The 15159-nt window shown below is 37.2% G+C and overlaps 1 protein-coding gene across 1 annotated transcript in view; it reads left to right on the forward strand.

Moving 5' to 3' along the window:
* PDE3B (phosphodiesterase 3B) overlaps positions 1–6191 on the forward strand; it is a 77728-nt gene extending 71537 nt beyond the window's left edge. Inside the window, exons 11-16 of the mRNA XM_068148059.1 lie at positions 418–531; positions 1787–1986; positions 3441–3644; positions 4017–4178; positions 4474–4723; positions 5058–6191. Coding sequence (XP_068004160.1) covers positions 418–531; positions 1787–1986; positions 3441–3644; positions 4017–4178; positions 4474–4723; positions 5058–5284 — 1157 coding nt within the window. The 3' untranslated portion in view covers positions 5285–6191. The remainder of the gene's footprint in view (positions 1–417; positions 532–1786; positions 1987–3440; positions 3645–4016; positions 4179–4473; positions 4724–5057) is intronic.
* The last annotated feature ends 8968 nt before the right edge of the window (positions 6192–15159 follow it).

Here is a 15159-nt window from a genome sequence, read left to right on the forward strand (position 1 = left end):
AGAGCAGGCAAATTCATCGCAAAACAAAACAAGAACACACACAGCACGCTCTCCCTCTCCCCCTTTTCAATGTCACAGATGTTTGCAGGTGCTTTTAAGTATCAGGTTGGAGGCAGTGCTAGTGGCTCACCATCACTGAGTTAAAAAGCTGCTTAATCCCTTCCTGACTGTCAGGTAGGATGAAGTATGCTTAGAGGATGTTTGATGTTTATCCAGCTTGTTTCCTAAAAGTCTTCAGTGACATAGCCTCTACTAACCATTTAAATTGAGATTTTCCTTTGTGTTTCATCAAAATCTCCCCACAGTAAACTTGGTACATTACTTTTTTTTTTTTACTTTTTTTTTTTTTTCCCCCTTTTTTGGTTCCTTTTGATTATATTTCAGTTGGTATTTTTTATTCTATCTGCTAATTTTCAGATCACAATCGCATACATGCCACAGACGTTCTCCATGCAGTATGGTATCTGACCACACGGCCCATCCCTGGATTTCAGCAAATTCACAATGAGCATATCATGGAAAGTGATATGGGTATGTATTCACATGGATTATTTTTCTTCTTGTGCTGTAAGAATATCTTAATGAAACTACAAGAGGTGAAAAAGAGAATTACTCTGCAAGAAAATACCTAACTACTCTTCTCACTTTTTATTTGATATCACAATGTTAGCTCACACCATCAGAAATATCATGCAATACATTTCTAGAAAAAATTATGAGATAAGTAGTAGTTTGTTATCCAAGAGTGCAGGTTCCCTCAAAAATTTTTCTCTGCTGAATGAAGCTGCAGTTAGTATCATAGTATCAGTCAGGGTTGGAAGGGACCACAAGGATCATCTAGTTCCAACCCCACTGCCATGGGCAGGGACACCTCACACTAGATCAGGCTCTAGTCCACACTAGTCCAGAGCCTCATCCAGCGTGGTCTTAAACACCTTCAGGGACGGTGCCCCAACCACCTCCCTGGACAACCCATTCCAGGGCTTCACCACTCTCATGGTGAAGAACTTCCTCCTCACCTCCAGCCTGAATCTCCCCACCTCCAGCTTCATTCCGTTTCCCCTAGTCTTATCACTACCTGAGATCCTGAGAAGTCCTTCCCCAGCCTTCTTGTAGGCCCCCTTCAGATTCTGGAAGGCCACAATTAGGTCACCTCGGAGCCTTAATTTTATAGTATAATTTTATAGTATAATTTTAGCATTCAAAATAACATTAGACTAGTATTTTTTAAAATTAAATAGGTTAAAGTGCCAGTGTCAAAGTATTTAACTTAACTGAAGTTCCCCTTAATGATTTGAGAGTAAACATTAGTATTTCAGAATTGTGTAGTAGATCTCACATGCAGACATTCAGGCATTGGAGTGACTACCCTGACAACTGCTGCGTAAGAGCATCCCTGAGAGAGACATGAAAGACTTCAGATTCAAATTTTGTATGGCACTAGTTCCAGTGCAACTTGGTTTTGTGATGCCTGTGGCCTCATGGAATTTAAAAATTTAGAATTTGAATTTAAAAATTTAGATGTATAGTTTTCAGTAAAATTTATGCTGTAAACATACTTTATGTACACATACATTATATTATACATGCTAGCTTTCTGCAGCACAAGTAATCTGTGCAAAGATAAAGAGAATTCCTCTTTTCTGTGTCTGCTAAGATAGCAGTTTCAAGGACCATGGCAAATCTTCCTTCCTTCCTCTCCTCTTCCAATGAGGGCAGCAAGTGTGGATCTGTGCCCTCTAATAATAACATTTGAAAATCTATTTTGTTTCTTCAACTCTCTTAGATGAAGGCAGTGGTATTGCACCTGTTCAAGTCAGCTATATTTCTTCAAAGAGTTGTTCTATTGCTGATGATAGTTATGGTTGCCTGGCATCAAACATTCCTGCTTTGGAATTGATGGCTTTATATGTAGCAGCTGCCATGCATGATTATGATCATCCTGGTCGTACAAATGCTTTTCTAGTGGCTACAAATGCACCTCAGGTAAGAAATTCTTTAACCAGAAAATTATTTGTCTGTATCTGAAGAAAGAATAATGAATTTGTCTTTCTCTTCTGTATCCTTGCTATAGCTTGTTCAGGATCTTTTGCCCAATTTAGGAAGGATATAAATTTAATTTTTGCATGACTTATGTAATTTAATTTTGTGATAGATTTCAATATCTTTTGTAGGTATTGGTTGTGTAGGTGTGATAATGAAAAAAAATTAAAATAATACAAATAAGTGCAGGTTAGATTAAAAAAGTAATAGAGAGCTGGCCCTAGGACTGTCTAAGCAGCTAATTCATGAATATCTTAAATTTTGGGAGTCCTCTGAAATCATAGTAGTGTCTGCACTTACCATAATAACTCTAATAGTTCAATTAGGTTCCTCTAATTAACTTTATGTTATAATTAACTTTATATCTGTATTTCAAATTAGTCCTTTATGGTAAATAGCCATATTACCCTTAAGGGAGAGTCAGTGAGATAAGAAGGAATCAGTAAGACATCCTTTCTTTTTTCTTCCACATTCGACTTCATTGTTAGAACAGAGCAGAAAGAATTGAGACTTCAAAAGTGAACTTTCCAGTCAGTTTTCAACAATTGTTTATTGAAAAAAAAAAAAATAAAAGAAACAAAAAAGAGAGAAGTAGGCAGTTTTGTACACAAGGAAGAATCTAACCAATTAATCTCCAATCGTCAAAAATACACACATTTTATTAGTGACCTCTTCCTTTCCTCAAAACATAAAGATTGTTTTTTGTGGGTTTCCAAAGAAGTTGTTTTGCAGGTTCTATTTAATCTATATTCAATTAATTGTTTTCTAGGGTGTTTTGTGTAAACACAGGAGTTGTGAGTAAAACCTGCAACTGTTTTGTCTAACTCATTTGCAGCTCAAATGAATTCATCAGCATTAAATGTAGCATATTGAGAACTAGTGATACTCCCCACCATTTCCCATTAACCGCAGTTCTTAGACGCTTTGGAGTTCCTTTCCTGGTGCTTTTCTTTTCTAAACAATACTGGAATCAAGAGGAATTAAAAGGAATGAAAAGCATATACTTAGGTCTGGGTTTTGGTCTAGGCTTTTTTTTTGTCCTGTCTGAAGTCAGTGTGTGTGCTCCACTCATACCACCATGAGTGCATAGCTTACATTTTAAATGGTGTATGTGTGTGTCTGTAGTGTCGCTAAGACAACCTTAGGGACGTTTAAGGAGATAAAAACCTTTTCCTAATTGGTTGGTTTGTTTCTTTCTTTTTCTCATCTGACATTTTGTAACTTTAAGCCTCAAAACCAGAAGACAAAACATCATTTCCAATATCATTTCCAATAGTTACTTCCTCTTTTTTAAATTTTTATTAGGACTTGTTTCTGACCAGCCCTTAAGCTTCAGAATATTAAATTGTCATTTTAAAGCCTTACATTTTTCTTAACATTTCATTATTTTTTTGTAGGCTGTTCTCTACAATGACAGGTCAGTCTTAGAAAATCACCATGCTGCTTCTGCCTGGAATCTTTTCTTATCACGACCAGAGTACAACTTCTTGTCCAATCTCGATCATGTAGAATTCAAGCGTTTTCGTTTCCTAGTGATCGAAGCAATCCTTGCCACAGATCTTAAGAAGCATTTTGATTTCCTTGCAGAATTTAATGCCAAGGTTTGTTACATTTTGGTGTCTTCACTGAGCTAGTTGTGATGTTAGTGTTGCCACTGAGTTGTTGCATATGAAGTTTTATATTACTAAAATTACTGCAAATTGAAAGTAAGAGTATTTCCTTTGGACAAACCAATTGTAGGTTGTTCTCTAGATCATCTAATAATCCTAGCAGATGTGACATAGGGACCCACAGAAGACCTCACATTTCCATCTTCTGAGAGATATGAAATTACTTCTTTTTTTATTATGTAAGGCAAAAAAAAATAAATAGATAAATTTATACAAGTGTCTATTGAGAAAAGTCTTGGAAAAACTCAAACCACTGATGAATAGTTTTGTGTTAATTCTTTCAACTGTATGTCTCCAATCCAGGTCAATGATATCAACAGTCATGGCATAGAATGGAGCAATGAAAACGATCGTCTGCTGGCCTGTCAAATATGCATCAAACTGGCAGATATTAATGGCCCAGCAAAAGTTAGAGAGCTGCACCTGAAATGGACAGAAGGCATTGTTAATGAATTTTATGAACAGGTGGGTATGGAAAGCGTGATTTACTCTCTTTTGATAACAGGCAACTGAAATGAAATCTCTGCCTGCCCTGAAGCCGTCCTGTAAAGGCAAAGGAATAGCAGCTCCAGTAGAATTAGTTCTCCTTCTGTGCATGAGGGTATTCTTGCAGCAGAGCTGAAGGGAAGATTATGGCCTATGCAAGACTGTTTTAAACTTAACTTTAAATTAAAAAGACTATTTTAAACTTACCTTTAAATTAAACATGAAAATATAATTTTATGAGAAATTCCAATGATGTTTTAAATTTCTTTTTCAGGGTGATGAGGAAGCAAGTCTTGGATTACCTATCAGCCCCTTCATGGATCGTTCTTCTCCACAGCTTGCAAAACTGCAGGAATCTTTCATCACTCATATAGTTGGCCCCCTTTGTAATTCCTATAATGCAGCTGGGTTGCTTCCAGGGCAATGGGTTGAGGAAGAGGAAGAGGATACAGAAAGTACTGAAGACGATGATGGAGCACAGTTAGAGAGTGATGATGAAGAAATGGAAGATGATCTTATTTTAAGTAAGTTTCTGTATTTCAGCTGATGCATATGGTTGTCATTTCATAAATTCAGACATGGCAATGATGTACTACACAATTTCAGTCACATACTGTAGATTTTGCAATTGTGCAACTTCATGATCGGCACTCTTTTAAGAAAATTTTTGTTCATACCAGGAGACTTACAATTTCACACAGACACTCATTGTTATCCTTTGCCATGTCACTATTCTGAATAAGCTTCCATGTCTTTTGCTCAAGTTTACATCTGTCTTACAACATGCCATTGGTTTTGTATGTGTGAAATACTATTGCTTTGAATCTCAAGCAACCAAACATGCTTGTACTTTTGCAGAAGCTCAAAGGAAAAAGGGTAGAAGAATATTTTGCCAGCTAATACATCATCTCAGTGAAAATCACAAAATATGGAAGAAAGTCATTGAAGAGGAAGAAAAAAATAAAGCTGAAGGAGCTAAACTGCTGACTGAGATATCATCTTTACCTCAACCAGATGAAATTCAGGTTATTGAGGAAGCTGATGAAGAAGATGAACGACAACTAGGAGAAGAAAAGACATGCTAAGAAAACTTCAGTGGTGTCCAGTATGACGATAGCCTACTTTTGTTTTCACTGTGCTGACTTTAGCCTGACACAGTTCACATAAAATTGAAAGGCCTTAATACTGTGAGAGGATTCTTTCTACTCTAGTGGAATCCCACTCCTATGCACTTTCACCACACAGAATATGAAACTTTATTAAAAGACTGAGTATTGTATACCCTGATGCAAAGTTCTTTATGCCTTAGTTGGTATAAAATATCCTGATATAATGCTGCCTTGCTGAATATGGAACTCTTCTTTTCCTTGAGGTACCTGCAATTTATAAAAACATTCAGTGACTTCAACTACCAAAGTGGCAAGAACTTTTTGCTAACAAGGAAATATGGGATGAATCCTAATATTGATGTTCATTTCATGTTGTTTTTGAACATGAATGAGAGAAGTCTGTGCCTATATGAAAACTGTGTTACTGTTGCAGTGCAAGCCTGTTGTGGGGTGTCTACTTAGTGCAGTAGTGTGCTTAACGTAGCCATCTCAGAGCAACTGTTCAAGGACTGTGACATAAATGCTGAATTCTGATATTTGTGGTTTAAAAAAAAAAAAAAGAAAAAAATCCAGGTGCATCTATTTCTGATGCTTTTTATTATTGTGCATAATCTGATGTTTTATTTTTGCAGAAAATATTCAGGTTTGCAGTGGGTGTTCATGATAATTCATTGAATACAAGGCCATTATTATCTGTTGCCTTGCTGTTTTGTGGTAGAACATTAAAAACCTGTTCAGCTACTTAAATTATTAAGGAATTGTTTTCTTTTAGTCCTAATGCTATATTTCCTACCCTTACTCAGGTTCCTGTTTAAAACCAAGTCAACCACACCACAGATTTTTATCTTCCATGAATTTTGGGTATTAAATTTGAAGGAAATAAGATGGTATTTCATTTATTCTTTGTATGTAAAACCATAGGAGAATTCAAGAGATCAAAAAAAAAAAAGAGAAGATACAAACTACTGGTTTACAATGGGTAGTGTATTCCAATATGTCCCACATCTTTTCTCCCATCACAGACATAGCCTATATTGCCTTCAAGTTTGATCTACATCCTGAAGCATACATATGGCAAGCAGAATGTCGAAACTTTGTGTAAAGCCTAATAGCAAGGTAAACATCACTGTACTACATTACATTTTAGATACTGAGGTTTTCAATAAGATGCTTAGACATTTGACACAAATGTGTACACTACCATTGTAGGTCAAAATTTAAAAAAATAATTAAAAAATGAGGCTACAAATATGTAAACAAACCCCAAACAGAGCTAAAGTGCACCTTTTAGTGCTAAGCATTTATATGCTGTGCAGTGGAATTGAATAAAAACAAATGCACACGTGTGTGCAAATTGCTAAACGCATCTTAGCATATTTGTGTTTACATGTGCATCAGCTGACTTGAAAAAAAGAGAAGGTGACATTCCTAAAAGAGCCTTGTGTAAATTGTATTGCACTGTTTTACACAAACACATTTTCACTCTGCTCTTTGATTGGCCATTTCCAACAACTGAAAGGAACTCTTTATTTTCCACCGGTAAGATTTTTTTGTCAATCCCTTTAGAAGACCACTGAGACATGCTTTTTTGCAATTTTATATATTCAGTGCCAAATCCCTCTTTGCTGCCATTCTTACTATCACTGCATTATTTTTTTTGTACATCAGCAGTGTTAAACCCAGACATTTCTGTCATTAATAAAATGTTGCACTATTGAAACTGGCACTTACTGATCCTTCACTTGTATTTTACACTTGTGGTTCACATATTTTCCTAATGGATACTTTGAAGACTACAGGAATTGTGCTTGTTTCAGTATGCTGTGTTCTCAGCATTTGATGTTTAGCCTATGTGTTTGTATATATATATATATAAAAAAATCACTTTAATATTGTTTAACTTCATTTTGCTTTGACTGATGAAAAGAATGCAAATGAGTTTGTCTGAAGTTACTGCTATGTGATTTTATATGACAGCTTTTTACTGAGTTTCCTTTTTAAAAAAGTATCATTAAAAACTAATATAAAAAAAAATAAGAAGGGAAAAATAATATTTAATCTTTTTCTAAAGCATTGGCAGCATTTATATCTGGTGACAACTTTGCCAGCAACTTTCGTGTCTCAGGTTTCCCTTCAAGCAATTTTTAAATCTGGAAACAAGCAGCAAACCTCCAGTGTTTACTAAACTATTGTACTAATATGTATTTCCAGTTAGGAATTCTCAAGTTGCACCAGTCTGCTTCAAATGTATGTTTAGTCATGAATGTATTCAAAATCCACCTTAAAATGTCTGTTCTTTATGTATATGCAATATATGACTAATTATTACACTTGAGAGCAATGGGAAAAGAATGTATAGATGTCATCAAAGATTGGTTCAGGGCGTATTTGCAGCAGTGGGTGTAAGTAACTGAAGGTGTCTTAATCTTTTAAAACCAATGGTGGAGGGTCAGCTGAGTGTTGATTGGTCTGCGAACACGAGTATCTCTCTATATAAGGCATATTGTTCATGCTGGTAACAACCCACTGGGAAATTGCATTGGGTTGGAAGGGACCCTCATAGGTCATTTGGTCCACCCCCCCTGCACTGAGCAGGGACACCTCCAACTAGATCAGGCTGCCCAGAGCCACACTGAGTCTGATCTTGACTGTCTCCAGGCACAGAGCCTCAGCCACAGCCCTAGGCAACCTGTTCCTGTATTTTACCTCTCTCATTATCAAGAACTTCCTCCTTATGTGCAATAATTACAACCAATTTAAATATGTGAGCACACCTCAATTCACAGCCACCAAGGAATTCTAAGGAGCACAGACAAGCACAGAAGAACACAAAGTACATTCTAAAGCAACACTCACCACTATTTTTTGTCAAGAAGCAGACCTAATTAGTCAATAATGAAGTTTGTACTGCTACAGCCTCCCATCTCCTCATTGCCTTTTTTATATAATGTGTTTTGGATTACCTCCATGTACAGTGCATGCAGAAAAGTTTTCTGTAAGGACCCAATTTGCTCTGTGCATCTGGAGACCTCTGGATGTTACAGTGGTGCTAAACCGCCAAAATGGATCTTCTTCTTGTGAGTTCTTCCTCCTTGATCAGATTTAGACAGCCTAGGATTCAAAATGAAAGGATTGGTGTAATGTTACTTAAGGTAAGTCTAGAAACTGGCTGACTGAAATACTATTGTGATACAGTCAGGGTACCAAATAATGGATGCTTAATGTATTTAAGTGGTTGACACATACTTGGTTCCATGTGACACTGCAGACAACCTTCTGAAAGGGCACAACACAATTGGAAATGTTTGACCGGAAGGTTTCTTTTGGAATCTGTACCCTGTGAGTCATCTTTTGATTTCTGTACTTCAGGAGATCACAGGTTATAGCAACTGGTGTCTGTCACAGGTTCTAGTATGCAGGCTCTATTACTTAGCAGAATGTTGCCATCTGTGAAATCTAAGAGAGGACAAATCTTTACACAGAGGAGAAACCTTCTGTCCTCTGGTTTACCTGTGGGGATTCAGAAGCAGAGACGTGTAACATTAAACCGATAGGGCCTTTGAGTAATGGTGAGAGTGTGAAGTGTTTCAAATGATTCCTACCATTCACCTTGTGATTTCTCCATGTTCTAAATATCTTGCCAAAAAACAGGTGATGAGTCACTTCTGACTCATCTCTCAAATCAGCAGAACCCTTTGCACCTTGAATGAGATCAAAGTCTTTTCATTTCACTTGCATATAAAGCAAAGCCTAATGCTTACCTTAAAGTGTAAGGTTATACCAAAAATCCAAAGGGTAACCTTGATATTACTTATGGCACATGGGCAGCAGACAGCAGACTTTGTCACTTGTGCCAGTTAGATGAGAAAACCTGTTCCTATATGTGGTCATTCAAATGGTCTTAGACTCCTTCTTTCTTTTATCATGACATTCATCCTATTAGAATTTATTAATCTCTGTGATACTGCCAATTCATCTGACTCATATATTAACTAAGCTTTCTTTCAGTCAAAGAAGTTAATTAAGAAGCCCTCCTATTTATCTCTGAGAATGGGTTTGTAATAATTTTTGTTCTATTTATCATAAATAAGGCATTACCAAGATACTATTTCTAATTTCTGATGTCACACCCCAGGTAAAATATCTATCCATTAGACAGATTGCAGAATTCCAGTACAGACCAGTGAGACTGAGAAGAAATATGGAAGACTTGACCTAAAGAGAAGGAGGAAAGAGAAAATTAATTCAAGAGATTTTTCTGAGCCTAGAGAAAAGGTGACTTAATATTCTAAGGTTTTAAATACTTGATAAGGCTGCTTCAAAGAGCAAAGTAATCAGAATCATGATTTCAGTGTTCATACTGTTTCTGACAAGAAGTAAACAGCTTTAGGTGGTAAGAAGGAAGAATCAGGCTCAACATGGCTGGAGGATGTCAACATGGCTGTCCATGTCTTAGGGATTGAGAGGGCTGTGACTTAACAATGTGGATTGCCTTGGAGTAGTAAGGAAGTTTTTGAAAAGTCTGAAAAACAGCTTTCAAGAAAACAATCCTGGGTCAGATGAGCAAACTGCACAACTTGATGAGATTCTTTCTGGACCTACTTTTAAAATACTAGGCCTAGAGTTGAGATCTTACATTGATGCCTTTAAATACCAGTAAGAAAAGATGTAAGATAGTCGATAAACAACATTCAGACAACAGGAATGGGGTATGTCAGCTGAATCTACATGAGGGAATATGAAGAGCTTTTCATGTACTGCATATTTCACTGGTAATGCATCTCCCACCAGCCATAATCTTTTTGTTTGTTGAGGAAAAGAGCTAGGATACCTTGGGAAAAAAACAGACAGGAGTTGAAACTCAGAGTTAAGATTGCCTGGTTGTGTGGTCAGTTTATGAATAAATGGAAATGGAGTAGCCAAAAGGTTTTAAAAATTGTTTTGATTGTCTAGTGTTAATTTGCTAAAGCTTGTATTTTAAATATTTCTTAAGCTGTATGGCCCTCTCTAGGTGTTATGAAAGTGCATAATTAAGACACTGGGAGGTGCTGGATCCTTTTGAAGATGATGTAATTCCTGTACTTGCAGGATTAGATTAAGCAAATTGGGATTTTAAGAGAAATTTTAGCCTTTATCACTGAGTTTTATTGCAATGAGCAATGAATTATCCTTACAGTCTCTTTTCAAGTTTAAAACTGTGACATTAACTATGCCACAATTAACTATGACCATATCTAAAATGCAGTATTAAGGTATGTTGCATTTTCCTTTTTACTGTGACGGTTTGCTCTGTACATTTTTGGAGAGAGAAACAGCTTGTCTTTATATGATGTAAATTATTTTGTTGTGGAACAAAATCTAAAGTTACCTGGAAGGGGCTTTAAAAATTAACTTCTCTGCTCCTAAGGCAAAAAAGAAAAAGGGAGGGGGGAGGGGGGGAAGCAATTAAATTAACTTCCTAACCTATACAGGCAAAAGAAGGGTCATAAGCATTTCTGGTTTTCCTGGCAAAATTAGGCTTTATAAACCTAATTTGTAATCTTAAGACTAAGAATTTTATGATTTCTGCTGTGGTATGTGTTCACCAGCATTACTTTTTAAACTGAGCTTGTTGTGGAAAGAATCAAAAGGGCACTTGGACTCCATAAATAGGGAGGCATGTCAAGAAAGGAAACTTAATTATGTGAAAAGAACAGGAATTCTTTAAAATATGTTATCCATAGGAATTCTGTTCCCTAATTTTCATTTCTTATTGGTATGAAACCCTTCTGGATTACCTGTATTAGTGAAGGACCTGAATGGCAAATGAGCTGTCCTGTATTTCGTCATTTTAGTGAGGGTGTAAGAGTGTCCATGGGGCATACAGCATGGACCCTGTTGCCTTGATGCTAAGGGTGGGACCAATGTGATTAAGCATCCTAGTAAATTTACCTGTAATGCAAGAAGCTCATCTCTTTTTCTAATATGTAATGCTTTTTTTTTTGTTGCTTCTGATAAATCATAGTTTATACACATTAAAAATACTTCTTTTTTTTCTTTTTAGGATGAGAGTAGACAAGGAAGTTAGCACTTGAAAAGAGCAAGGGAATAAAGAGTAAGTTTATGCTGGTTTCTGGTATTTTACTGTAGGCTGGTATATATTACATGTAAAATTTTAGGCAAGCAGCCATCTGCTGCAGTAAGAGTAAGATCTTGGATTAGATTGCACATTCCTGATATGCTCCATTATTTTAATGGATTTAATCTATTTGGAATGTTGCTTATTCAGAGAACGTAACAAACGTAATGTCTCCTGAAGTCTGGCAGCCTTCCTAAGAGATGACCACTCTGAGTATGGGCTCTGCCTAATTCTAATCACATCAACACTGAGATAGTTGACAGCCTTCAAAAATATGTAAAGGGATAATGTAGAAATGGAAAACTCTGCTGATCTTCAAATTGTACTGTATGAAAGGACTAAGTAAGGCGTAATAAAGTTTTAATTTGATCTTAGTTAGTCACCCCAGACATCTAGCTGCTGTGACAGTGCATGTCAGTACCTTCACAGACTAGTTTGCACTGTTTAGCTTTCAAACTCTTCTTGAATACTCCACTGTACTTGGCTGTGTTACCTCATGTTTTCATCATTCCAGCCCTCTCACCCAAAGATAAATTCTAATCTGGCATCTTCACCATTTTAGAATAGAATAGAATAAACCAGGTTGGAAGAGACCTTCAAGATCATCGCGCCCAACCTATCATCCAACACCACCTAATCAACTAACCCATGTAACCAAGCACCCTGTCAAGTCTCCTCCTGAACACCTCCAGTGACGGCGACTCCACCACCTCCCGGGGCAGTCCATTCCAATGGGCAATCACTCTCTCTGTGTAAAACTTCCTCCTGACCTCCAGCCTGAACTTCCCCTGGCGCAGCCTGAGACTGTTTCTTTTCCTTCTTGTTTATCCATAACCCCTTCATTTTTCCATTTAATGCATCGTTGCAAAATTTGTTACTCCATGATTTCATGATTTCACTATATTTTACAGTGTTTTCTCTGAACTTTCTACTTCTGAGGTGATCATGCCATTTTACCATAATCTGTGTCAGGTACTTGCTAGTGCTTGTACAAACCATTAGGCTCAAGTGAGACTTTTTTTTTAACAAAAAGCAGATGAATAGTTTATTTTCCCTATTTGGCCAGCCTGAATTGGAATTAGATTCAGAACCTAATTGTGTAGGAGAACAACATACTAAATCAAGAAAAGACCTGCTTGGTATGTGAGCTCAGGCTGCTTTTACACTTTGAAGAGGTGGCAGAGGTTTGAAATTCAGAGAACAGTAAATATAAGCTGATGACTAGGGCAGGAGGGACTTCTGCAAATGTCTGTGGTTTGCTTCTCATGCTGAAGACAGTGCAGAGATTTCTGTAACAATCCAGGAATAACTGTCATCACTGCTTGTTCCATGCCTGAGTCTTCATCTAAAGCTGTACAAACTATTCACCCGCTTCCTAGTTTAAAGAAATTTCACCTTGACCTCTGTTTAATATTCTTATCTAGTTACTGAAATACTCTTTTATCTCCTTTTTGTTCTTTGTTTAGACAGCTGTAGCAAATCAAGTCACTTATTTGTGTGTTTGCTAAACCAAGCAAATGAATTGAGTCTTGACCGTGTCTCTAGCCAGTAGCCTCTACAGTACCTTGCTGTGGTCGGTATTTTCTGGAGTCACACTTGAGTCTCCAGTTTAGGCAAAGACTTGCTAACAGTGCCAGCATGTCACCAGGTCTGAAATAAGAAATCATTCTGAAATGAAAGCATATTAGCTTGGACATGGTGCTGCCCTGGTATGATGATCATATGCTATTTATTTGCTCAGCTCAGAAGTACCTTGCAGCAATCTACAATGTTGCAGCTTTTCAATACAGATTTCCCTCACCCTGTGCCTGTTTTCTGTGTCACTGGCTCATAGGCATCCGAATTTATATTTGGACATGGCCGAAAATGTCAGAGTCGGGAAGGAAAGGCCTTCTTGTTATTGGTACTGGATCTGGCCAACAGGAGGTCAAAAACATACCCTGTGAAATGAATAGATTGCAGTGTGAGTGTATGAAATGAATGTAAATCAACTGAGCTGTGTTCAGAATTACAATTTTATAACTTCTGCACCATTACTAGAAAACAGCAATGTTATAGTGGAATCACAATGATGATGTTTAAGGAGGGATCACCAGAACAAATGCAGAAAGATCAATGACTTCACATCAAGCTCTGGTTGAACTGCACAGGGACTGAGAGCAACAAAGCCAGGCTGAATATGCATTTTTAGTTATGTTCACAGCTAAAAGTCCTTCCCTGCCTTTGGGAATGGCAGTGGAGTTCGAATGTACATGCAGATTTCTCCTTGTGACTGTGATACACCTGTATGTTGGAAGCAATGCTTCCAGTTCTAAACTGGACAGGAAAACCTTCTGTGAATGGGAACAATCTTACCTCAACACATTAATGTCTTTTTCCATCCTTAAATTCTACAACCAGGAAAAGATATACTAGGTACTATATCAACATTTAATCCCAAACCAGTGTTAAATAGCAGCCAGCTATGCTAGATGGAAAACTCTCACCAAGAAATTCTAAAGAGCTGTCTGGTTGGTGATATTCATTACTTGGTACAATGGAGAAATTCCAGAGGACTGAAAAAAAGCAACAACTATTATTATGTCAGTATTTCAAATTATTAAATTGGGTTGGTAGGATAATTCTGAGTCAGAGGAAAAATGATGAAAAAGTGGATCCAGATTTAAACATGTAAATATAACTAATACTGACATAGACTTATAAAATAGACAGTTTGTGAAATGGATTTGATTGCTTAAATGAGACTGTAAGTTGGCAGATAATGGTAAAAGTTTGGATTGATATTCTGAGGCTTTTCTAAGACACTTTGATTTAGAAACCAGAATGACATATAATCAATGTGGTTCTCATTAAATGGATTAAAGACTAGCCATGAGTTAGATCTCAAAATACCTCAGCAAAAGGGAACTACGACTGGGCAGCTGCCTGAGTGTAGCCCCAGTGAGAACTCGTTCTTGGTTTTAATCTTCTCCCCATTTCAATTAGGATTACTTACACTATTTTTTAGCCACAGGATGTAGAGATTTTGGCAATCCTAGATAGTAGCAAAACTCTGGCCATCTGATGTAAGAGTGCAGAGTGGGATCACCATGAATCCAGAACTGTAGCACTGAACTCTTCTGTTTGGTATTGCTTCATACTAAATTTGGTAGATTTCACAATTCTTACCTTAAGCATTTCACAAGCATTCAACACCTATGTTGGCAGGTATCCAGGAACACCCCAATCTTGACTCCTAAGCCCCAGTATTTGCCAGTATATTCATTCACAGCTTTCATGGTGTGTCTAATGCAGAGCAATCAGGCTTACCTCCTTCCTCTCCTTGTTTGAATTTTAGTCTACAGAAAGGCAGTTATTCAGCAAAGGACTAGCTTGCCCAACCCCTCCAGAGCATCAGGAATCTGTCTGAGATGACGTCTGTGAGACACATGGGTCTGACTGCCCTGACACAGAGTAAGTAATCTCGTCTGGACCTGCTGCATCTTAAGTCAATAGGCTGTTATAGAAGTGGGCTGGTATTAGCTGTTTGATCTTTCTCTTTTGCTGTTTCCTAAGTATTTCTGCTCACTAGAAGCTGAAAGCATCAGGTCAGCAGAAAAATACCAATTCCTGCCTCTGAACATTCCTGCAGCTCCAAGTTGAAGCATAAGCTGTATGAAGACCAAGGTCTAATACTCAGCTCTGTCCTTAAATAGCTGCTTGCTCAGTGTTTTGTAGTGAACTCTGATCTGAA

The sequence above is a fragment of the Melanerpes formicivorus genome, unplaced genomic scaffold, assembly GCF_026170545.1.
Source record: "Melanerpes formicivorus ecotype bairdi unplaced genomic scaffold, bMelFor1.0.p_v2 SCAF_16, whole genome shotgun sequence".
Lineage (NCBI taxonomy): Eukaryota > Metazoa > Chordata > Aves > Piciformes > Picidae > Melanerpes > Melanerpes formicivorus.